The sequence below is a fragment of the Ursus americanus genome, chromosome 23 (assembly GCF_024610735.1).
Source record: "Ursus americanus isolate L20-20 chromosome 23, mUrsAme1.1.p, whole genome shotgun sequence".
NCBI classification, from domain to species: domain Eukaryota; kingdom Metazoa; phylum Chordata; class Mammalia; order Carnivora; family Ursidae; genus Ursus; species Ursus americanus.
Window position 1 is genome coordinate 11,451,368 of NC_142149.1, and position 24,789 is coordinate 11,476,156.

At 47.7% G+C, this 24,789-nt stretch overlaps 2 protein-coding genes across 13 annotated transcripts in view; one reads left to right on the top strand and one right to left on the bottom strand.

Annotated features, from left to right (window-relative positions):
• ARSG (arylsulfatase G) overlaps window positions 1–24,720 on the bottom strand; it is a 127,201-nt gene extending 102,481 nt beyond the window's left edge. For 6 of the 11 annotated variants that reach the window (XR_015721252.1, XM_087854191.1, XM_087854189.1 and 3 more), the window contains exon 1: window positions 19,131–24,595. The gene's annotated coding sequence lies outside the window, so the exon portion shown is untranslated. Of the gene's footprint in view, window positions 1–19,130; window positions 24,598–24,626 lie in introns of those variants that run through there. The other 5 variants (XR_015721251.1, XR_015721250.1, XM_087854187.1 and 2 more) reach the window with 4 other exon arrangements.
• On the top strand, window positions 1,732–20,262 carry SLC16A6 (solute carrier family 16 member 6). Of its 2 annotated transcripts, none has more exons than XM_045814013.2 (6): window positions 1,732–1,790; window positions 8,963–9,201; window positions 11,608–11,751; window positions 13,501–13,629; window positions 16,095–16,910; window positions 18,027–20,262. In XM_045814013.2, the coding sequence occupies exons 1-6, from the start codon at window positions 1,741–1,743 to the stop codon at window positions 18,275–18,277; spliced, it is 1,629 nt and encodes a 542-aa protein (XP_045669969.1). In that variant the 5' UTR covers window positions 1,732–1,740; the 3' UTR covers window positions 18,278–20,262. The 2 variants fall into 2 exon arrangements, with proteins under 2 accessions (XP_045669969.1, XP_045669968.1); XM_045814012.2 differs by lacking the exon at window positions 1,732–1,790 and adding an exon at window positions 1,869–2,109.
• Window positions 24,721–24,789: the final 69 nt, after the last annotated feature.

Below are 24,789 nucleotides of genomic sequence, written 5' to 3' on the forward strand. Positions count from 1 at the left end.
AAATCATCACTTGTGGATTCTTCGAAGAACAACTCGAAAAAAGGATCGCTTGCGGTGTGTGGGTGGGGGGAGTGTTGGAGTCATTAATCGGTATGGTAAGCCATAAATAATAACAACAATAAGAGCTAATGGGCAACGAGGGCTTATCAAAGGCAGTCCCTTTGATCTGCACTTTACAAGCTTCCCAATAAATTAAAGCCTTCGATTCTGGGAATACCACTATGGACCCCATTTTACGGATTTGGAAATGGACGCTCCAAGAAGTTACGTTACTTCCACAAGGTTGCAAAGCTAGACAGTTGCCCCCTGGATGTACAGTACTGGCCCGTAACTGAGCACTTTATACCAACACACCTGCTCCCCACCTAACCCACGCCAGAACTGTAAGAGCACACAACGTTTAACGCAGTAGACCCTATCGCCAAGTCGTGAGAGAAATCAGGCAGCAACTGCAAAGGGCTTTTTATTAAAACTCAAACCGCCGCCTCCCCCCCCCGCCCCACCCCCTGGCGGCGACCCCGCGTGCGCGCGCTCTCAAAGTAGGCTCTCAGGAGTTTCTGACATCAGAACCACTTCCTCGAACCCCAATGGAGGGAGCAATCCGTACTCAAGTTGACGGGGAAATGCAGAGAGTAAGGTCTCTTTGCTTCCGAGGAGGTGTCAAAGTGGGCCTGGGTAGGTGAGGTGGAGACCAGGAAACCAAGTCTGCGCCCCCGCGGGCTCCGAAATGCCCGGGATACGACACATGGCTTTGTCCCCAGGGCAAGCTCGTAACTGGTTTCCCGGGCATCATCTGCTGAGTTCACAGTGACCCTGGGGTCGGGGACTTCGGGATGAGGGGCATGTACTCCCTAAACGTCCGGGACCCTCCCGGCCTGGGGGCTCTCCGCGGATTAGGCAGCCATGCACCTGTGTGCACGTCGCCAACCGCCTGGGAGGGAGGATGCGCGCGCGCCCCGACCGGGGATGCTGACTCAGCCCGGCTGCTCACATCCCTTTCGCGCAACGCGGATGCTGTTGGTGCTGCCAAAGGGGGAAAGCAAGGCACTCGTAGCAGCCGAGCCACTAGCTGTCTGGGGCTCGCTGCGGCACTCCCTCCACACCCCCCCGCCCCACAAGGGGAACCTGGCGCGAGTTGACGAAATGGGGGGAAGTGGGCGCTGGAGGAGGAACTCGGGGTTCGCGGCGCCGCGCGCGCAGCTCACACCCAAACTGGAAGGAACCTGTTCTGCCCGGGGCGGACGCGGAGCCGCCGCAGCCGCGAGCGCCGCGGGGGTTTAGCCCCGGCGCCCCTCTCCCCGCCCGCCCCTAGCCAAACCCTAAATCTTCCAGGCGCGGGTGGGACTGGGCGGTGGGAACGCCGAGGCGCTGCGGGAAGGGAAGCGGCCCCAGGACCCCGCGCGCGCCCAGCCAGGGGTATTGGGGGAGAGGTGCAGGCGCCCCGAGCACGCCCGCGCTCCCCGCCCGCGGTGTAGCAAAGCGCCGGGGTCCGGTCGGGCCTGCGCGCAAGGCCGCGCCCGGCTGGGGGGAGCGGGGCGGCGTGCCAGGGACCCCAGCGGCAGGGGCGGGAGTGGCCCCGCGGGACCCTGCGGTTGGCTCCAGACTGCGACGCCGTTACCTTCCGTGACCCCCGGCCCGGGCCCCAGGCGGGCGCGCGCCCGGCGCGGCCCCGGTCCACGTGGGCCGGCGCGCGCGCGCCAGGCCGGCCCCCTCCTTGGCGGCGCTCGGCGCTCGCAGCACATGGTCGGCGGCGGCGCGCCCCCGAGGCCGGCGGAGACCGGCTGCAGCCGGTATAGGATAAGGGATAGGCAGCGACGCGGGGCCGGGGCGCGGGCAGCAGCACGCAGGGCCCGGGCGCAGGCGGCCGGGGTGGGGGGCGGGGGGAGGGTGTGGCCGGGGTGCCCGAGGCGCGGCCGTGGGTGGGGGGCCGGGGCGCTGCGGGCCGGGCGCCCGGTGCTCACCCGCCGGAGCCAATTTGCGGTAGGCTCGGGCCCACGCCCTAAGGGGTTAAACCTTTCTCATGTTACCGAGCGGCTTATAAGGAGGGGGAGGCCAAGCCTCCGCCTTATTGGGAGCCTTTTGGGGTTTATTCTCTTCCCTTCTAACTTGGTGAGTTGGTTTTATTATTTTACATGTTTAAAAGTTTGATTGTGGGGTGTGGGTGTTTTTTTTTTAATCTGTGTTGGGAGCTTTATTTTATTTTATTTTTTATGGTGGGGGAGGCGGGAGGAGACCACTTCACATCATAACATTTTGGAGAGGTTATTCTGAAAAATATTCTGACAGTTGGGAATGCCCAGGGCCACCGGGATGACGCGCTCTAGCCAGTGTGGGCAGCTGAGAGTTGAATGCCCGTGGCCCTGGCAGTTGGGGTCCGGAAAATAGCTAGAGGCAGGCTTGGTTTGGACTGCCCCCCGCCCCGGGTTAGGGGCTTCAGGCGGTCGGGCGAGTGGGGGGCGTCCGGCTCACCCCTGCGTGGATTTTCCGCATGAAGTTGCCTGCGCGTCACAAGAGCGAAATGTCAGAGGTACCTTCCCCAGGCTCGCGCGCGCGCGCGCAGGCCGGCCACTGAGGCAGCGCGAGGGCAAGTGGGAATCCCTGTGTCCCCCCCCCCCGCCGCCCCCAGCCGGCACACGCACCGGGGCAGCCAGCGTGACCCCGCGGAGGGAAGGCAGGGATTGCCCTGCGGAGCGCGGGTCCTACACCTAGACCGTCCGAGCTGTCAGCGCCTGACGCTGGTCCCGCTCAACTTCCAAGGTTCCCGGTTGGGGCTGCCAGCCGCAGGAAAGCGCCCGTGTGGCCGAGCAGTTCCGTAGTGGCGGAGGATGATTTTGCACGGGAAATGGGTTATTTCCTTCAGGGTTTTTTCCTTTCCTTTTCTTTTTTTCTCTTCTTTTAAAATGAAACCCCCACTCTCCCCCAGCAGACAGGTGACAGATAGAAGTTTGTTAGGTGGCACGTAAAATGTCACCAAACGCGAGGGGCGTTAGTCTTAGAAAAAGCTCCCCGGAGCCAACTGGGGAAGAGCATTACAACTTGACAACCTGGAAGCTGGTGTTGTTTGCACTGTTAGACTCTCCGTGCCAGCTCCTTCTTGCAGGAGAGGGTTTCTACCCTGGGAATGAGATTTCTCTGTAATCTTACAGTTTTGCAAATCATAATAAGATGAGTGTCTTCTTGTCTGCAAAAAAAAATACCAAGTGCTTATGCCGAAATTTCGAAGTGATGCATCCTCCCATGTCCCAAGCACCATTATGCGGCATTTTTGGGGTCAACAATACATCCTGCCCCCGGGGATAAAGAAATACCTCTTCTCATAATTAAGGGAAGGGTGGCCAAGATAGAGAGTTCCAGTTGGTAAATAAACAATGCAGCCAAGTGGAAAAGCTCCTCCTGTCTTAATGAGGACCACTAACTGTGAGTTTTCCTTCTGTGGTTTCCAAAAATGGACCTTCCTCAGTGGAACTCCTGAGGAGGACACTTAAACTAGGGGTTCAGGTTTCAACATCGTGATCTTGTCAAGTGGGTGAATCGGTTAGTAGCCAGTGATTCAGAGCTGCTGAGGCAGACCTCCAGGTTAGGCTGGGGACTTTTTTTTAATAGAGAATTCAAATGAACTTCACCTAAATACAGACTGGTTTTGACAACTGGGGCTGGAAACAACTTGTCGAAAGCTGTTCTCTCCGGGCTACGCCTTTCAGAAGAACAGAGATTGGCAGGGCATTTGCGGAGAAGCTTGGCTTATCCCAGCCGTCACCACCATTTCCATCCAAAGGCTGCGTTTTGAACTTTGCTCGGAGCTGACCCTGGACTAACACTCTCACCTATAATAATCCGAGGTTTTGCATTCTGGATGCCCCCAAATCAAATCTTTACTCAACAAATGGACTCAGAGTGAAATCCCCAGGAAGAGTAGATTTCCACGCCTTGGCAGAATCCTCACTTATTTAAGGTTAAGACAACCAAATACTCACCGGCAATACTCAAACTGCCCCGCGTATTTGGTCACTGTATTTGCTTTGGGGAAACATGAGGGTACAGGCGGGTTGGCTGCCTGGAACCCCCATTGTAGAATTTTACAGTTGGGAGAGACCCTCCAGTCCTCTGTGTCTAATCCCCACTTTACAGATGATGAAATTTAGGGATTAACTGATTTCCCCAAGATTGTGCAGCCAGTTAATGATAAACAGACAACAAACCCATGGGCTTTGCCCCAAAGGGCTCGAGAGGTAAGAAGGATGAAAGTGTAACACAGAGCAAGTCAGGCTCAAAAGCCGTGCGAAAAGCATAGACGCTTAGGGCAGGGAGAGATCAGAGATCAGGAGCAAAACTCTACTTGCCCTCCGACAGCACGCAATCAAGGAGCAAACTGATTCGGCCCCTCGGCATGCCTCACCAGTTAGACCCCCACACGGCAAATCAATTTCCCTTTCCGTAAGCTAAGTTCACATCACCAAAAAACCCCGAACCAGACTATATTTCATACTCTGGGACTCACATAGGCTTCTAAGTTACTGAGTTCAAAATTCAGGCCATGGTTTCTAGCTTTGTGGAGGCAGACACTGCCAGCCAGTTGGCCTACGGAATGAATAGACGTACGAAATAGGAGACGAGTCCAGGAAAGGATTTATTCTGCAAGCAGGGACTTCCTCACTTGCGTTTTCTAAGGCTAGAGCTGGGCCCTGCTTCAGCAGCGCGCCAAGACTCCTACCTTGGCTAGGGAACTTTTAATGAGAACATACTTCGTCCGGGCTGTGGGTCTGGAAGGAGCTGCCAACGACCCTTCCAGGCGCTCAGACATGGAAAACACAAAGAGCTTCTCATCCAGTATGTTTCAAAAACCAGGTTATTCTAGGATTTTTCTAGATGGTGTCTTATCCTCAAAGCTAAATACAATAGGACATGCGATGCTTTAGAATGATAGAGGTTTAAGGTTTGGAGAAGGAGTGGGTTTGGGGGTGTCATCTTCCCAGTAATGATAATAAGAAACCTAAGAATGCAGGTGAAAGTTCTATCGGGATCTGGCTTCAGGGGAGTAATGCAACGCAAAGCAAAATTTACAAAAACAAAGGAATCGAACACCCAGAGGGAGCTCAGAAAGTCCACAGACAGCAGTCAAGTCTGCCATCTCACTAGCCACCGCAGATCAGGTCTAAGCAGGGTCCAACTGCTTTTCACCTACATTTGCAAGAACCATCTAGCATTTGCACGTTCCTGCTCATTCCCAGGTTCCCTGGGCCACCAGGTTTGGCCTGAGGGATCAGGAGATTCCTAGAACGTCGGGTCGAATACGAGCGTATGAACTACCAAAGCAGAATGGAACCTTAAAGAGTCTCCAGGCCAACCTCCTTTGACTATTGAGGAACTAAGGCCCAGAGAGGTGCAGCTGACTTTCTCAAGGTCACATGGTTAAGTGGTAATACAATTTACAGAACTCTTTACACAGGGAGGTCAAGGGAGTTTTTGTCTCTGAAAGGCATTCCTTACAATCTCTACCTAAGACATCCCCTTCTGGGCCTTTAAAACGCTGTCCCTTAAACTGATAGGGCAGGACCCTGGGAGGCAGGAGATCTGATTCTGGACCGTTTAGGTCAAGTGCCTTCTCTTGGGTTTAGTTCCAACCCCCTTTGCAAAATGAGTGCGATTTTACCATGAGACGGACAAATGAGCTCCAAATCCCCTTTCCAAGTTAACATTCCATAATTGTAACACCACAGGGCTCCCAGTTGATGGGAACCCCACCCATGTTGCACACCCAAACACAAATCATAAAGGGCAAAGAAGGAGTGAGGCAGGCACCCATCACCAGAACCTTCTGCCGATGGGTAGCTAGTCCCCTCTTCATACAAAAACTGCAGTCTTGTCCTACATGCAGTCCCAACGAAAAGATTCCGTCTCTTGGTTCCGTAGTGGTTTTAGGCTAGAGAGAAGTTTCAGCCTGTCTCTTTGGGGCCTTGATCAGTTTTATCCCAGTATGTTTTTACTCAGGTGGGTCCTGAGCGCTAAGCTCGTCTTAGGGCACCCTTCTGGGTTAGAACAGTCATGCCAGCAGGTCCTTGGGCTTGGTTACCGCTTAGTCTAACTGCTTGTTAGAAATGTGCTGAGCTCTGGAAGGATGTGGCAAATGGTTTTACTATGCATTTCAGGCTTAGGATCCCTGTCATTACCATCAGCAGAGATTTAAGTCCATAGAGACAGAGACCATCCCTCTGTCTGTCACTGGAGTATCCCTGGCCCCTCATAGGCCTGGCCCCTCATAGGCACTTCGTTGGAAAACTAAATACCAACTGTGTGCAGGGTCTGGAGGCGGGACGGGAGAAGAAGGTACAAAGAGATCAAGGCCCCAGGATTTGTTTTCCTTGAGCTTATAATTTAACTGAGCAAGTAAGATAAACACATATAAGTAAACAATACCCCATTACTAAGGGATACCTGTCCTATGAAGAGAACCCCCTAGGTTAAATGGGTCAGAGGAGGCATTGTGGAAGAAGGAAGATTTGTTGGAGTGGGGCCTGACAGGTGCCAGCTGTACGGTGGCGGGGGAGGGGGGAGGGTGTGGCTGCAGACAAGGTAGTTAGGGATGGGAGGGCAAGGAGGAGTCCATTTGGACCAGGGCCTGAGTCAAGTCTTAGAACTGGAAGTGAGAAGGCTACAAAGAGAGGGTGGGGTCCAACGATGAAGGCCTTGAAAGCCAGGCTAATCCATGGGTTTTATTTATCCTTCAGAAAGAGGAACACCACTGAAAAAGACTGAGCAGAAAAATGTCATAACAGTGCAGCGTTTCAAAGAGATTAATCGTACCGGACGCACGGAGCCAGTTAGGCTGGTAAAGGCGTCTGGGGTTCCACAAGGAAAAGCCCAAACTAATGGTCTGATAGGGGGATGAAGTAGAAGGGGTGAAGCTAAGGACCTAAGCTGTGGGCTCACACCACTTCCCTCCTCTCCCCCCTCTACCTCTTCCTACAAAGAAATACTCCATACTCGATAGACCCTATTGCTGGGGAGTGCTTTTATTTTATTATTTTATTTTATTTTATTTTATTTTTTTTATTTATTTTATTTTATTTTATTTTATTTTATTTTTTTATTTATTTATTTTATTTTATTTTATTTTATTTTATTTTATTTTAATTATTTTATGTCTTCTAGATCTTAAGCCCAGCACTGTCTCACTCCTCTGCCCCAGCTGCCCTCATCTTGGGCATGAATTTCGAAAGTCTAATGAAGGAGGGGTGTTGTGAAAACCTCATTTGGGGGAGGGCTCCCTACTTCCTTCTTAAATCCGCTGCTTTCCATGTTGGGGAAGACTAATGGCAAAACTGTGCTGTCGGTGCTCAGCCTGCATCTTGAGGCACTTAACCGGCCTCCCCCCCTTTGCAGGTGCTCTCAGGAAGGACACACTGACGCATACCAGAATGCAGAGGTCTCTGCTGCAGAGAGCATAAGCTTTTCTAAGCATCTTATGCCCTATTTCACGCAATCAAATATTTAACAGTAAAGGATGGAAAGTGAATATACTGACTTTGAGACCCAGGCTATGGTGGGAATGGTGCCTTCGGTAGAATGATAGGTCAGATTTGCTGCTTTTTTAAGATTTATAGAGTAAACTCAAAATATCAGATCCTGCTCCCCAAACTTGGCAAGTCGACTGGATAGATGAGGTTGTGTCCTCTTATTTTTCAGTTGCCCTGCATTATCAATAAAACCCGCCTTAGTACTTGGACACAAGTTACAGCCAGGATAAGGACACCCACACATCCTGAAAATTCACCCGTATACAACTGTATGATTGTAGAGAATTCTTCAGTCCAAGTGTTCTAAGACCATGGACTCATGTATTATTATAGATATTAATTTGGGGCTGGGCTAAATACACATCACTATTTCTTTTTTTCTTTTCTTTCTTTTTTTTTTTTTACTTTTAAAAAATTATTTATTTATTTTTATTATGTTCAATTAGCCAACGTATCGTATCGCTGTTTCAAAGTGCGTGTTGTGGCAGGGGCTCTGCACATGTGTGCTAGACACAATGGGGGACTCAAGTTCACCCGTCCTCCCTCCAGTGTTAAATACACTGTTTCCCCTTACTAGTGGTGTTATGGGCACAAGTCTGTTCTGACGTATGTTGTATTTCAGATGGAACAGCATATTGAGGTCAGGGGCACCTTGGTTAGGTTAACTGGCTGCCTGGGGCCTTGCAAATTTGTAGTGCTTTCTTTGGTCACTGTATTCTAGAGTATTTGTCAATTGCTGATACATCGAGTGGTGATTGACTTCGAGGAACTTACTCACGCTAAACAAATTCCCAGAAGACGGAGTTCTCACCTGTAGGTTCCTCCACAGGGGACACCAGATCATAAGCACAATATTGCTGACTGAGCGGGAAACGGGATCAGTGATCTGAATGGCTAGTAGCATCAAGCAGAGAGGCATAGGGTGTCTATAGGATGTCGCAAACACTTATCCCATAGAAGGTGCGAGATGGAATGTCAACGTCGGCCTCTTAGCCTCCCAGGTTCTAGGCTTCATTTCTGATCAACATGCCTTGTGATCATTGCAAGCTTCCTTTACCTAACTTGTCTTCAACTGCAAGGTCAGCATCAAAACTTGGGTCTGGTGGCCATTCTGTGTCCTTTGCGGTGCTTCTTCCTATGCCGTTCTGATTCCTTTTCTTTGTCCCATTTACTGTCACAGCTGGGAAGTCTTACTTCCAAATTCTTCCGGGGCTCCATATACAATACAAATACAAAAGAATTTGGAAGTGCGCTTCCCAGCTGTGACCATTAAATAAATATGTAATTGTTACCCAAAGACTTTATAGTAACTGCATATTAATTAAATATTCATCACCCTAAGAATTGTGGTAAGTAGTGCTTGTCTATTATCGTTGACTCAAGAGTAGCGGAAGCAGCAACCCTCATGCTATCGCTAGTCTGAATGTTTTTTTAATTTTTTATTTCAGATTAAGAATGACCCAAAAGACATCACAGCTTTGTTCCAGAGCCAATGTTTATACTGAAGTGCCTGATGGAGGATGGGGCTGGGTGGTAGCTGTCTCTTTTTTCTTCGTTGAAGTCTTTACCTACGGCATCATCAAGTCATTTGGCGTCTTCTTTAATGACTTAATGGACAGTTTTGATGAATCTAATAGCAGGATCTCATGGGTCATATCAATATGTGTATTCGTCTTAACATTTACAGGTTAGTACCTCTTTCCGTTCAACATGTAAGCATGTGCCGCTTTTCGCTGCTTCACTGCGTAACGGTACCGTCCCGTTTGCCATGCATTTCCTTCTGTGACCTGTGGGCCCTTTCTAGCCTCCAGTAAGTGACATGGTTTTCAGGGGTTTAGGGATGGCAAAAAAACAAGAGGTGCCAAAGGAAAAGGCCTTCTTTCCTGCTCTGATGGCCTTTAGTGTATACACACATGCATTAAACACCTACTGTATGCACAATCTTAGGACATGGTAGATGGCTCTGAGGCCAGCAGTAAACCCCATCCCGTATCGTCATTTTCTGAAGAAGCAACAGCAAAAACACTTGGCGTCCTAGGCCCTGGTCTCATAAACACACGTGTGGCAAACAGGCTCGGCACATGACATGTGAGTACAAGAGGAAAAAGAGGGGGCGTGAAACAGGATGGAATGTAAAATTACAGACCTCATCCAGAAGGGACACTCTGAAATCCAGACACCTGCTTCCCTGAAGGATGTCACTGGCCAGCCACTGTGCAGGACTCCCACGTCCAACAGCGTCGGAGGAAACGGGGTTTGAGGATAACTTGTCACATGCTCATTCTCACTGGGTCCCCTGCGGGCCTGAATCTCACGATGGTCCGAGGGTCCATCTGCCAGGGGCCACACCAAGGGCTTCCGAGAAAACACGGCTACTGAACTCCTCTCAGAGAGCTACCGGGGCTGACCTTGCACTTCCTTGACTTTACCCTAATATCCTGCCAATGGAACTCTTACCTCTAAAGTTTTCTTTCCTTAGTTCTAGTTAGTTTTCAGCCATATAATGTCTTAAAGAGGCAGCTCCCCTGTTCTTTCCTATCGAGTAACAAGCTTCTCTTACTATTCCTAATACTCTGTCTTGCAGGCTTCATCAAAAGGTTCCTACTTCTGGTTTAACTGAATATTAAGATACTTAATTTTTTAGTTGTGGAAAATTGACTTTCTTGGAGAGATAACTGAAGTGACTTAGAACTAAAATATTATCTTTGGTAATCTAAATAAAAAGAAAATGCCAAAGCTTCGCTTTGAGCTCTTTTATAACCAAAAAGAACAGTACGGTCAACCAGAAATTTCCAGTTAATACTATCATACCAGAAAATAAGTCTCCTAAATGCTATTATTATAGTAGTTAATGCTTTGAGCCAACATGCTACCTAAAACTGGCAAGAGTGGTTTCATTATGAGCTATATTCAATATTGGTTCATATTCTAGTAACATAAGGGTTATGTATGCACCAACCCCAACAAAATTTAGTCCTTTTTCCCCCTCCTCTATCCAGCATGTTCTGTGTTGCCCTTTTACCTAATTCTCAAAGGTTCCCTCGTCTCTGTATATTCCAGGCAGTGTCGGGGTCAGCCTAAGTAACGTATCACCAGGAAACGAATTTATCAGACTTTAATGTTCTGCAGAATATGGAGTATAGACGCTAAATGAGCGCTAATCCATCAGCCACTCGGAATTATCTACCCTATGGCTATCCTCCTTTTAGGGTGTTCAGGAGAATGCACTATACTTTCATATCATTTTCAGAAAAGTCAAATGAAACTGAGCTAGAAACTGACCCGAAATGGAGGTTTTTTTTGAAAAGGGAATCTGAAACAGTGACTATAGAAAAAGGAAACGCTTCAAGCCATCACGGGAAACCCATTTTTATGACAGAATAACATACATAAATGCATATCTAACTTTTTAGGTGCTCCTGTCGCTTTCATCTAAAGATATCACTATAGATTTTATACTGTTCTTCTGGCTTTCTAAGAAGCCCAAAGAATACACTGTCCGGTTGAACAAATATAACCATTGCATAAAATGCATTATATATATCGCACATCATCTCCCATGTTTAAGACTTAAGGGAAGGAATCTTCTTTTTTTTTTTTTAAGATTTTATTTATTTGAGAGAGAGAGAGAGAATACCCACAAGAGAGCATAGGGAGAGGCAGGCAGAGGGAGAGGGAAAAGCAGACTCTCCGCTGAGCAGGGAGCCCCACACGGGGCTCGATCCCAGGACCCTGGGATCGTGACCTGAGCTGAAGGCAGACCATTCACTGACTGAGCCACCCAGGTGCCCCAAGAAAAGGCAATCTTAAGAAAGCTAATGCTTATGACTTTGAAGTTAAAATATCACATTATGGAGGCCCCTGGGTGGCTCGGTCGGTTGAGTGTCTGATTCTTGCTTTCAGCTCAGGTCCTGATCTCAGGGTCATGAGCTCGAACTCCGTGTCGGGCTCGGTACTCGGTGTGGAGTCTGCCCGAGCTTCTTTCTCCCTCTCCCTCTGTCCACCCCCACCCCTTGCTCTCTCTCTCTTTCTAAAAAATAAATAAAATCTTAACATAAAAAATAAAACAGCCCATTCTGGTCCTTATCTGCAGCTCCCCTCTCTGCTGTCCTGAGCACCCGTTTCGGACACCGTCTGGTGGTGGTGACGGGGGGCCTGCTTGTCAGCACAGGAATGGTGGTAGCCTCCTTCTCCCGCGAGCTCTACCACATGTATATCTCAATCGGCATCATATCCGGTAAGTGTTGCTCCTGGGCTCGAAAGTTCTCCAGATACTCACTCTGAAGAAGAAGCGGGTCCAGCCCAAAGAGTACTTCTGTCTCCCTTTCTCTCTTTTTTGTTTTTTTTTAAAGATTTTATTTTTTATTATTTATGAGAGAGAGAGAGAGTGAGGGAGAGCATGAGCAGGGGGCTGGGAGAGGGAGATGCAGGCTCCCGGCTGAGCGGGGAGCCCCACACGAGGCTCGATCCCAGGACCCTGGGATCAGGACCTGAGCCGAAGGCAGATGCTTAACCAACCAAGCCATCCAGGCGCCCCTCTTTTTTTGTTTTTTTCTTTGAAATTAATTGTGTCCCAGATCAGCGGTTCTGAACTGGGCTGGATGGACTCCAGGGGTTTTGGGAACCTCCTCTCAGTGCCCCAGAGTTTTTGATGGTGTCCTAAAAAAAAAAAATCTACCCATGAGAAAGATAACTTCTCTTTTGCATGAGTTTGTAGCCAAAAGGCATCATTTTCACAAAGTAAGATGTGAATTTCTTTAGCTAGCGGGTATTTCCACAGTGGGAGTCCCTGGCTTCTGGGCCATGGGCAAGGGTGCAGCAAGAAAACTTTTTTCCCTTTGAAAGGAGTCCACATGTCACAGATGATATACATACTTAGTGAAGATTGGCACTTTTCATATATTTCTGCACTTAACAAAGCTCATTTATTTCCAAATATAAGTCTTCTTTAAAAACTATATTCAGGGGCGCCTGGGTGGCGCAGTTGTTAAGCGTCTGCCTTCGGCTCAGGGCGTGATCCTGGCGTTATGGGATCGAGCCCCACATCGGGCTCCTCCGCTGGGAGCCTGTTTCTTCCTCTCCCACTCCCCCTGCTTGTGTTCCCTCTCTCGCTGGCTGTCTCTCTGTCAAATAAATAAATAAAATCTTTAAAAAAAAACTATATTCAATAATAGTCTGCCCATTGTGAATTACAGAAATTGTTTTAATGCAGAAAAATAGGGGGAAAAAAACAGAAAACAGTTTTTATACTCCTAGCATCCCAAAAACAATGGTTATAGCTTCTCTAGACGTCTAATGAAACCTATTTTATTTTATTTTATTTTATTTTATTTTTTTGCTACAGCACCTTTTTCCAGAATGAAATTCTTGGCTCCCAGAACTTATGATTTAAAAAAATAAACGCCCCTCCTCCACCAAATTATTTATTTATTTTTAAGATTTTATTCATTTATTTGACAGAGATAGAGACAGCCAGTGAGAGAGGGAACACAAGCAGGGGGAGTGGGAGAGGAAGAAGCAGGCTTCCAGAGGAGGAGTCTGATGTGGGGCTGGATCCCAGAATGCTGGGATCACGCCCTGAGCTGTAGGCAGACGCTTAATGACTGAGCCACCCAGGCACCCCTCCCACCAAATAATTTATAATGGCAGCTTCTGTTTCCCCTTTTGCCCAGGAATTGTTTCAGAAATGGACTGTTTGGATTTCCAAGAGATTAGATTATCTGGTTGTTAACTTTTTTGGTATTATTTTCAAATTGTCATGCATTGTGACCAAAGTCCTCATTGGCACATAATCTTTTGGGAAACCAAAAATGTCTTTTTGATGTGGCACATAAAAAAAAAAAACAAAACCCTCAGTAATCCCTAAAAGTACATATATATATACGTACGTTAAATTAAATATTAAAACAAAAATAAACACAGAAATCCCACGCTGCTGGGATCAGTTAGTATGGGGTTCTGACCGCTGTTTCCGGCTTTCTTTCAGGTTTGGGGTACTGCTTTAGCTTCCTACCAACAGTCACCATTTTATCTCAGTACTTTGACAAAAAGCGATCCATGGTCACTGCGGTTGCCTCCACGGGAGAATGCTTCGCGATGTTTGCTTTCGCCCCAGGTAGGCGGACTGCACTCGTCCACGGGGGCCCGTGGGCTGAGGGGAGGCGCTCGGCTGCTCCTGCCACCCATCGGCTGAGGGGTGACTTTAACTGTCTGCACAGGGAAAGGTTATTTGCCGTCTCTCCTCCAGTGCATTTGTAGGCTCTGTCCTCCCTAATCCCGTTTTCGGATTTCAGACACTGTAATACTAATCCAAGTTGACATAAATAGGAAGATGCAAGACACATATTCAGTGGGAAGGCTTGAAACATCCGTTCCAAAATGAATAATCTGATGATCTGAGATTATTCGTACTATTATTTCTCTCCTTTGTTAAAAGAACCGTAGTCAACGTGGATTTAACATATGCTAATAAAGCTAGTTTTATTAACTCTGTGTGGGTAATCTCACAGAAAAAATATATATATAATATATATATAGTATATATATATAAATATATATAATATATAAAAATATATAAAAATATATAATATATATATATAATATATATTATTATTTTTTTTTTGAGAGAGAGAGAGAGACCACACGTGTGCATGCTCCTGCACCAGGGGGAAGGGGCAGAGGGAGAGGGAGCATTTCAAGCAGGCTCCACGCCCAGCCAGAGGCGGGGCTCGATCTCACGACCCTGACATCATGACATGAGCCAAAATCAAGAGTGGAGTCAGGCGCTTAACCAACTGAGCCCCCCAGGCGCCCCCACAGCAACATTTCTATCCCTGGTTTTTTTGCTACCTCAACATCAGTAGGTGAATTACACTCTAACAGGTAGTAGACGGTTAACCTTGGAGACCCAGATGCACTTCTTACTCTGCTGTGTCTTGAAGAATGTGTCCGTGGACGACGCTTTGTTCAAAGGAGATAATGTAGAAGTATTTAGGGGTGACGTGTCCTAATGTCTGAAGCTTTTCACGTAGTTCAGAAAAATGAATGTGTGTGTGCATATAAATATATAGGGAGACAGAGGAAATGTTAATTATTGAATTTAGGTGAAGGGCAGGCAGGTGGGCACGTAGGTATCGTTCTTTCCACTTTACTGTCCACTTGAAATTTTTCGAAATAACATGTCGAGGGGAGCACCGGTGGTCTGTGAATGCCCTGAGGGAGACTATGTCTTGGTCGGCTTTGTTCCTTAGCACGGGGTATCTCCCTGGTACCCAGTAGGCGCTCAAGAAATGGGAAATGGAGAAAGGAAAATTGCACCCATTTTCGCCAGATGAGTATAAAGCTTTTCCAAACCCCCAAGCCTAGGGGCGCCTGGCTGGGTCAGTAGGTAGAGCCTGCGACTCTTGATCTCTGGGTTGCGAGTTCAAGGCCCACGTGGGGCATGGAGCCTACTTAAAAAGCAAATAAGTAAATAAATTCAAAAAAAAAAAAAATACCCAAGCCTGAAATATTTTGCAATTTGAAGTTTGCCACATGAATGGGAGGAACGGGAGATACAGAAACATGCAACAAAAGTAAGTGGCCCCCGCCCCCCACCAAGGCATGTGGCGTTGTCTTGCTAAGCCTATCTTCTGGATAACTAGCTTAGCCTGTGTTCACACCCGTCTGCTCCCAAAGAATTAGACTGTAATAAAATTCTACTAAATATCATTTAACCTTTCTGGGTTGATGACGAAGATGCTTCCAGGCCTGCATGTATCAGTTTGTCCCTGTGGGGCTTTATGCTTCCTGTGGCTGGCGCCCCAAACTCCCCTTCCGCTGTCCAGCAGCCGAGACCCTGGTCAGCAGCCGAGGCCCCAGCTTACTGGCAGGACGGGGCAGGACGCAGGTAGTGAAGGACAGTCCGCGGAGCGGAAACCATAGAACCGTGGCATCATTTCATTCTGGGATCATCACAAGCTTTTGGGTCTCCGTTTATCTTTTTACTTAACCCATCGCTACTAAGGCTCGCGTGAGCACAGGAACAGTGAGCGAGCTCAGAGGTGGGAAATTCTATTTTTAGAAGGCCAGACGGTAAATAGCATGGCTTTCACGGGACTGTAAGGCTCTGTCCGCACCCCTCAAACGTGCGGTCCCAGCACAGAAGCCCATGCAGGGCGCACCGCCGAGTGAGCCTGGCTGTCCTCCAGCGGGGCTTTGTTATCAAAGACAGGCTGAGGATTGGGTTTGGCCGGCAGGCTGCTGTTTGCCAAACCTGCAAGTAGGTCACCAACTTCTTTCATGTCTTACGCCTCCACCTGGCAAAGCGCCCCCTCCCAAGCTCTTTTGGAGCCCTCGGCCACCAAGCGTTGCTTTACAGCTCATCGTCACTGCGCCCGTTTCCTCCTTCCCTGGTTCCTAAGAGCATCAACACCTGGGATACAGGAGCTATGCAGCTGGACTGCATTCACACCGCTGAGTACATTTTTACAGCCATCGTGATGAAAGCTGAATCCCCATTTCGGCTGGGTATGTTCTCCTGGGTCTCGAGTCCGTTTTGACCTTCGATCTTATTTCCCCTCCGCTCCCGCCTTATTCCAGCAATCACGGCTCTGAAGGACAACATCGGCTGGAGATACAGCCTCCTCTTCGTGGGCTTGCTGCAGCTGAACATCGTTGTCTGCGGGGCGCTGCTGAGACCAATTATCATCAGAGCACCAGGGTCCCCGAAAGCAACCGCCCACGAGAATCGGAAAGAAGTGCAATATATGCTCGAAAACGAGAAAACACGCACCTCGCTAGACTCCATTGACTCAGGAGTAGAACTCACTACCTCACCGAAAAATGTGCCTAGTCACGCCAACACGGAACTGGGGCCGAAGGCCGACACGCAGCAGATCCTGGGGAAGACGAGCTCCAAGCCCGGCGATGAGAAAGCCCCGTTACTGGACTTCTCAATCTTGAGAGACAGAAGTTTCATCTGTTACGCATTATTCGGTCTCTTTGCAACACTGGGGTTCTTTGCACCTTCCCTGTACATCATTCCCTTGGGCATCAGTCTGGGCATTGAGCAGGAGCGAGCTGCTTTTTTGTTATCCGCAATGGCCATTGCTGAAGTTTTTGGAAGGATTGGAGCCGGGTGCGTCCTCGACAGGGAGCCCATTCGCAAGATCTACATCGAGCTCATCTGTGTCATCTTACTGACTGTGTCTCTGTTTGCCTTTACTTTCACGACCGAATTCTGGGGTCTCATGTCATGTAGCATCTTTTTTGGTGTCATGGTCGGAACAGTAGCGGGTACCCACATTCCGCTGCTCGCCGAAGACGATGTCGTGGGAATCGAGAAGATGTCTTCTGCGGCTGGAGTGTATGTCTTCATTCAGAGTATAGCAGGACTGGCCGGACCCCCCCTTGCAGGTAATTTGAACGCACAAAATATGTACCCTTGTCTACTCTCACCTTAGGAACTGTGCTTGCCTATTGTTGCAGTCTAAAAAAAAAAAAAAGACTGCTTTTTATAGTCCCATAGAATTTCAGAGCTGGTAGGATTCGAGATTACCTGAGCCAACTCCCTTGACTTATATACAAGGAAATGGAAGCCCAAGCGTGTCCGCCAACAATCATATGGTAAATGAGTGACCAGGTCGGGATTAGAACCTACATCTGCCATCCAGGCTGCCCTGGGCTTTTTGCTACCATCTTGCCTTAGCTGTGCTAGACGGGACCCCATCCATGTGTCACCTCATTACCCTCTGATTTTGGAAAGCAGCGCCGAGGGACTTTTGTAAGTCATCTGCCCTTCTAAGGAAGGGTATGAGGGAACTGGGCACAGAGCGCACTCTGCAAATACTTAATTGATTACTACACAATATTGCTTGTAGGAAGGGCTGGGGTGTGCCTCATACCTTAGCCCTGAGATAGGTCCTCAAAAGTTATTACAAGAGAATTCTTACCTCCTTTTAAAAGATCCCTGAAGTGAACCCAAGTGAAAATAATAAGGCTCTTCCTTCTCTTCAAAATATTTCCTTTTCAAAGAAGCATGCAGGGGCCCCTGGGGGGCTCAGTCGGTGAAGGGTCTGCCTTCTGCTCAGGTCATGATCTCAGGGTCCTGGGATCGAGTCCCAGTTGTCAGGCTCCCTGCTTAGCGAGGAGTCTGCTTCTCTCTCTCTCTCCCTCTGCCCCTCCCCACCGCTCATGCTCACTCACTCTCCAATAAATTAATAAAATCTTTAAAAAAAGGAGCAGCAGCAGCAGCAGCATGCATCTAACTGTCCCGACTTTTATTCTCTACGGGAACAGATTAGCCCGTGAGGAACATGCTAGCAACATGACAGTCTCAGCCGTGCATTTGCCCTGACTTATCTCTCCTCCCCAGTCTAGAAGAGATGCCTACCTTCAACACGCCAGTTTCTTTAGAAAAACCAGATAGCACAGAGAGGGCTGAGCCACAGAGAAGCTCCCGCACTTGAGGGGGGCCTGGGTGAGCGAGGGACTGCGCCCGTGTGGCTAACAGCTGTGCGTGCTCTCCCCCAGGCCTGCTGGTGGACCAGAGCAAGATTTACAGCCGCGCCTTCTACTCCTGCGCGGCGGGCATGTGTGTGGCTGCCGTGTGCCTCGCGCTCGTGAGACCCTGTAAAAAGGGACTGTGCCAGCCTCACCCTGCAGCCGAAGGACAGGCAGAGAGTCCTCGTGGGAAAGCTTTACAAGACATTCCTGAAGACTTTCTCGAAATGGACCTTGGGAAGAATGAGCATAAGGTTCACGTGAAAATGGAACCAGTATGACAGGTGTCCCAGGAAGGGCCGCCGCCCCGCTGGCTGGGAGGCGGGCGGACGGGGGAGGGGGGAGGGGGACACAGGGAGAGATGGGGGACTATCCACTCTCCCCACTTTTAAATCTACATTTTAAAGGGAATGTACATGAGACTACCACCAACCTCCTTTTTTTCCCCCTTTTAAGTTTTCCTTTTTGCTTGTTTCTTAAGCCAAAACAAAAACAACCCAGCACTCTCCTGTAGGTAAGTCTGGTTGTGTCAGTAGCAACACAGAGATACGAAGAAGGACCCTGTGGCTCACATTCCAATTTTAAAACAGCGATGCGGATTGGTAAAGTGGTTTTAAGAGCTCTCGCATGTGATAAACGACTATCTTACAAAAGGACAGCTAGCCCAGATCCCTGAAATGAAATCGGCCACCCAAAACAAACAAACAAAACTTAAATCATTTTTTAAATTTCTCCTTTTCAGAAATATGAGCAAATTGCTGAACACCCCTTGGAAAACACTGAGGTCTCCATCCACGAACGGTGGCCTCTCCGTTTTTCAGATATTCCATGGGAATGAAGTACAGTTTAAGACCAAACATTTGGTGAATAAACAGAAATTTTTTTTAAAAAGATCTATCACTTGAACTTCATAAATGTGAAGATTACCACTTCTTTTTATGGCCAGTCATTACCATAGAAGTATTTCAACACAGGAGATAGAGAATGACATTCAAAAATGTGCTTCCTGTTGCTTTTAATTATGCAGAAATATGTGACTATAGTGTCTTTAATTTAAACCACTATTTATTATTAAGTTATTCTAGGATGATTAATCAAAAGAAATAAAATCTGAGACCTAAGCATTGTTTTTACCTCCTTTTTGCAATCCTTTCAATGCCTCAAAGAATACTTCTTCTCTTGTAAAGTCACTCTCATCAGAGGGCCAAGTTGTAACGATTCTTCAATTTGATTAAAGGCCACGTGTGCTATTTGAAGGGGAAAAAAATAATCGCCTTAGCTTTTTAAAATAATTTGTTTTATCACCTAAGAATACTCGAGCATCTCCTTGCATCAGAATTCTATCTCATCGAATTGTTGAAGCATTTCTGATTTGTTTTTTTTAAACAGCTAACTGTCGAAGCATTTCTGTATTTCACATGGGGTAGCGGAGATGTGTGTTTTTACCATCGTGAGTGGCAAGTGGTGATGTGCATCTTACATAAACCTTGATTGCTCTGAGTTGCCAGAGTTATCAGGTAACTGGTCGCTGTCGGTTTGTGGTTTTTTTTGTTTGTTTTTGGAGTTACACTACATGTATAGTATTTCTCATTTTATCAGTTTTCCGTAAAGAGGGCAAGGGCGGCTACTTACTTATATGTACTGAATCTCCCTCTCCAGGTGACGGTTGCTCGCTGCTCCATCTTTTATTTGTCTTTACTGTTAATTTATGACAACTCAGGGGGAAAAAAATATAACAAGCCTAGTTTGGTTACAGGTACACACAAGCTTGAATATTTCTCTGCACTGAAATGGAAGTGGCACAGCTCATCACCACCTGCTACGTTTTGTACTGCATTTTATCAGCCATAGAGATAGGACAATCTGGAAAACTCGGGGGTGGGGGGTGGGGGAGAAAATGACCAAGTGTCCGTCGCAAACAGACGCACCTGAATCAAGGTGGGTGTAGCAAATCTCTGTCACTGCTCGAGAGGGACTCTGAGCTTGTGGCAGTTTTGCAGACTTACATAACTTCAGCACTTTACAACATTTTTTACTATGAATGTTCAATACAATTTAATATTTATAACTGATTTCTGAGCAACCGGCTCTAAGTCCATTCTGTTAACTGCATGGGGAAAAAAAAAATGTATGCCAATTTAAGTGTGTCAATAATCAGGGTTTAAATGTTCGGAAGAAAATCAAAACAGGATTGCTGATTTGTTCTGTATTCGTGACATTCTGGTACTCCTAGATTTGCAATAAATGTATGGCTTTTTTATTAAGAGCCTGATTCCTGGGTTGTTTTTTTTATAGACTCCTTGGCATTCATCGTTTGATCCAACTCAAGTCACAAACGCTCAGGGAAGATTCACTTCAAATCAATAGTTTTTTTTTTTTCACTTTCTTGCAAAATCCTTTACCTCTACTAGAGACCCATTAACATGTCTAAGCAGTGTTTGTTGAACTTGATTATTTCTTGATGAAAAATATATGAATGAAATGAGATCACGGTCACCACAGAGTAATAGCTATGCCTATCAAAAGTAACAAATAGTGGAGATGATCTATATCCAGTTACACACTAGTCCTAAGAGCTTCTCTAACCTCGGGGTCAGCAGACTTTTTTTTTTTTTTTTAAGATTTTATTTATCTATTTGACAGAGAGATAGAGACAGCCAGTGAGAGAGGGAACACAAGCACGGGGAGTGGGAGAGGAAGAAGCAGGCTCCTAGCGGAGGAGCCCGTTGTGGGGCTCGATCCCAGAACGCCAGGATCACGCCCTGAGCCGAAGGCAGACGCTTAACGACTGAGCCTCCCAGACGCCCCAGCAGACTTTTTCTGTAAAGGTCCAGATGGTAAATATTTAAAGGCCTCGTGGGCCACGTGGGTTCCGTCACTACTACTCAGACCCACGGCATCTGTGTGGAAAGCAACTAAAGATAATATGTAAAGTCATGGGCATGGCTGCGTCAATAAAAATTTATTGATGGATACTGAAATTTGGAATTTCATCACGAAATATTATTTTGATTTTTTTTCAACCACATGAAAATGTGAAAAACCCCGATTAACTTGTGGTCTGGAAAGAAAAAGAGGCAGTGGGCTGGATTTGGCCTGCAGACGGCAGTTTCTGACCCCTGCCCCACACATCTGCGACCCTGGCAGGCTCGGTCCCACCAGCAGCACCGCTCTGAAAAGGAACGTCCTGACCGATCGGAAAGGATCATTGTGGTCAAAGTGGCTTTGAGATCATAGGTGCCAGAGACAGGAAAGATCAAACAGCTGACGGCACGTTAATTACAAGTTTTCATTTCCGGGGATTAAAGAGATTCTGCTCCAACCTTGTTGACTTAATAATGTTTCAGTCTAAATGAAGGCTACTTCCCTCCCCAAAAGCAAAATTATTCCAGTGGTAAAAATGAGTTAAGGTCATGTGCTCTTTTAAGGCAAATGCACCCTTCATGGATACAATGTTTCCAAACCTTTTAACAAAGTTCAGTTTTGTCCTCCCATACTGTGTAATGTAGCTTTTGTACATTTCTTTGCCTTTCCTGCAGCTTAATACCTGGTGATAAAATAGAAAATAAATCCCGTGTCAGGGTTCCCATGCCCCACTTATCCATTCAGGTCACCTAGAGGTATTTACTACATTTAGATTTTCGTACTCTTTCTCAAAAATATTTGAAATCAGAAATAATCATGAATGCTTATTTTAAAAAGCTCCCAAGTATCGGGCTTGCTAACAGGGATTTAAAGTTCAGAGACCATTCATTGCCTTTAACATTCTATTTTGTTATGAGCTTTACTTGAAACGACCAATTTAAAGACAATTCAGACTTGTTATGTGCTAAAAGGTCAATTCTATAAGTATATGTAGCATTGAGAAAAGAGAAGTTGGACTTGTTTTCGGATTTGTCTTTGATACGGATGTTAATCAAAGGAGGGCTGCAGTCTCCAACAGGTGGGCCAGCCACTGTATAAGCAAGGAAACTAGCTCCCCCTGGTGTTCGGCTTCTGTAAGGACTCCCGGGGGGTGCAGAAGAAGAAAAAGCGACAAGTTCAAGAACGCGCACCTCCGCTTTTCATGGAAGAAAAACTCACATCCAAGTCAAAATTACTTCAATGACTACGGATTTTCTAGAGGAAAAACTGGACAACAAAAGCGATTCCAGAACATTTTATCTATAAACGCGTTTTAAATAGAGCTCAGCAAATACTATGGAGAGAAAATACACATTGTGGCCATGTATTGATATTATTTAGATACCTTTCCAGCAATTCAAGAAAAGCACGCCAACTGTCCTAACAACCTACTCCCCTAGAATTCAACCAAAACTGTAAGCACCTTCTCTACACTGACAGCTCCTGTTCTAAGATCCAACTGTGCAGCTGAGCTCCAGACTCACACGCGCCCATGTGACGGCACCTGGTGCCAACATGCTAACACGCGCCACCGTCAAGTACACATTTCCAACTTGACATGTCCTCAGCAGAACTCTTGACCCTCCTCCCCAAACCTGCTCCTCCACAAATCCTATTGGCTTTACTTTCTAAATATATCCAGAACCTACTTGTGCCAATTCCACCAGTACCCCTGATCCAAGCCAGTATCATCTTAGCTGTATTACTGCAATCATCTTCTAGCTGGTTTGCCCAATCCCGCTATTGCTTGAATTTTCCTGCTTCGATTTTTCATATAGAAACCTTACGATAATCCTTTGAAGGCACAAATCAGTCATGACCACATTTAAAACCTAAAATCCCTAACAATGGGTTCTCCATGAATTGCCCGCTCTGACTTTCTTCCTTGCTTCCTGCTGTTCTAACTGCATGGCCTTCTTCCTGTTTCTTGAGAACACAAGCCGCATGCCTTAGCATCTGTAGTTCCCTTCGATGTGTACATGATGGGACCCTTCAGTTTGGTCTCCTCCAAATGTTCCTGAGGAGGTATTCCTGACTATCCTATCCAAAACAGTCCTTGTTTCTACCCTTTACTCTGAAAAGAAAAGTTACACAACTATTTGCTTTCACTCATTAATCAGGTCTCCTCCATTTGCACCTTAAGGTAGTGTTTTTTTTTTTTTTTTTTTTTGGTTCACTGCTACATTCCCAAGGCTTTTGAGCAGGGCCTGGCATATAGTAGGTGGTGCTCCAAAAATATTGTTGAATGAATGAATGAGTTCATTTCTCACTGGCTTTTTCAAGAGGAAAGAACATGGTGTGGATTTACAGTTACGACTCAAGACAGTCTGGTGCTGCTAGAAAGCCTCCGGGTGGCCCTAAGACACTGAATGCGCTGTGATCCCAGCCTCCTGGCCCAGCCGCTGAGGATGGGTTTCTAAGTGCCCGGCAGGAATGCTGTAGGAGCCAATCAGCTGTTAAGGAAGAAAACATAGATCCATCCGGAGACTAAACAAGCCTCGGGAAGAAATTACCCCAGGGTAGGGATGCGGATGGAGGCCTCAGTTTTAACATATTGTTGGAGCAGATTTTGTTTTAACTATTAACCTATTTTCCAGTAGACTTTTATTTTTATGATGCCTTTTTTTTTTTTTAATGCCTCCGTGGGTAGCAAGTGCTTTTCTGGAGATTGAATCTCTTTTTTGGTGCTAAGGCAGAGCGCATGGACGGATTTCTCTGACTTTGAGCAACCCCAGATGGCCCCACTTGAATAGAAAAGCGGTTGAAAGAAAGTTTAATCTTATAACCTCTTCTATAAACAATCTGGGAGGGGGGGGGAATCGGTTGGGTTTCTGGCTCGCGGTACTTTACTTCTTAGGAGGTCATGAAGCAGAGGGAAAACAAAGCAGAATTCGTAATTAGGGAGGCTTGGACCCGGTCCATCTTTGCCGCTGGTGCTGCTGCGAACAAGTTGACTTCGCTACTGCAGGCCTGTGTCTTCACATGCGAAACGCACGGAGCAGGATGCACATCGTTAACCCTCTACGATTCTGCATTCCAAAAAGGAAAACGCATTCAGAGGACCGACCAGGCCCTTGGCAACGGGAGCGGGTCAAGAACAGTGCCGCCGGAAGTAACAGCAAGATCTAAGAGCCAATCAATACCGGATCCTTAAAGTGTCCACATCCTCTCGGCCTCAATGCCGACACTCCCTGCACTGCTCGAAGACGCGCAAAACCCTTTCCTTTAAAAAGCCTTTCCTATGAATTCCTATTCGTTCTGCTCGAGACGTCCACCTTCCCCGGGCGGCGCAGGAATCCGTACCAACCTAGAGCTGCGCGGTCCAGGACCGTAGCCGAACCCCGCGGAGCCGTCGATCCCTCGCCACGTGGCCTTCGGGGCTGACATGCGCTCTCAGCGTCAAGTACACACCGGAGTCGGAACACTTAGTGTGAGAGGAGAACGTGGACCCTCTCCATTTTTATAGCGACTACAGGTTGAAATGATAATATCTGGGACGTGTGGGACTAAAGAAAGTGCGTGGCTAAGCCGAATCTCACGTGCCCCTCGCTGCGCGAGCTCACGTGGCTAACAGAAACGTGAAGAGGACAGGGGCGGCCCGCGCGCTCTTCGTCGTGGACCGGGCTGCTCTAGCTCAGGGACCCGAACCGCCCACGGGGCGCAGCGGCGGCCTCCGCGGGCCAGCGTCGCGCACACGCGCCCCCGAGCCCGCTCGCTCGCACTCACTGCGCCGCCGCCCGCCGCGCCGGTCTGCCGGGCTCCCCGCCGCTCCTGCGCCCCTCGCCGGGGAGGCTGCCCTGCGGGCCGGGGGCGCGCGGGCACGGCCGGGGGCGCGGGCCGGGGGCGCGCCGCGCGGGCTCGCGGCGGGGCGGGGCGCAGTGCAGCGCCG

Coding starts and splice junctions, on each gene's coding strand:
- SLC16A6 (XM_045814013.2), top strand. CDS start 1,741: ATGGTCGGCGGCGGCGCGCCCCCGAGGCCGGCGGAGACCGGCTGCAGC. Junction 1,791..8,962: donor GCGGAGACCGGCTGCAGCCG/GTATAGGATAAG, acceptor TTTTTATTTCAG/ATTAAGAATGACCCAAAAGA. Junction 11,752..13,500: donor CTCAATCGGCATCATATCCG/GTAAGTGTTGCT, acceptor GCTTTCTTTCAG/GTTTGGGGTACTGCTTTAGC.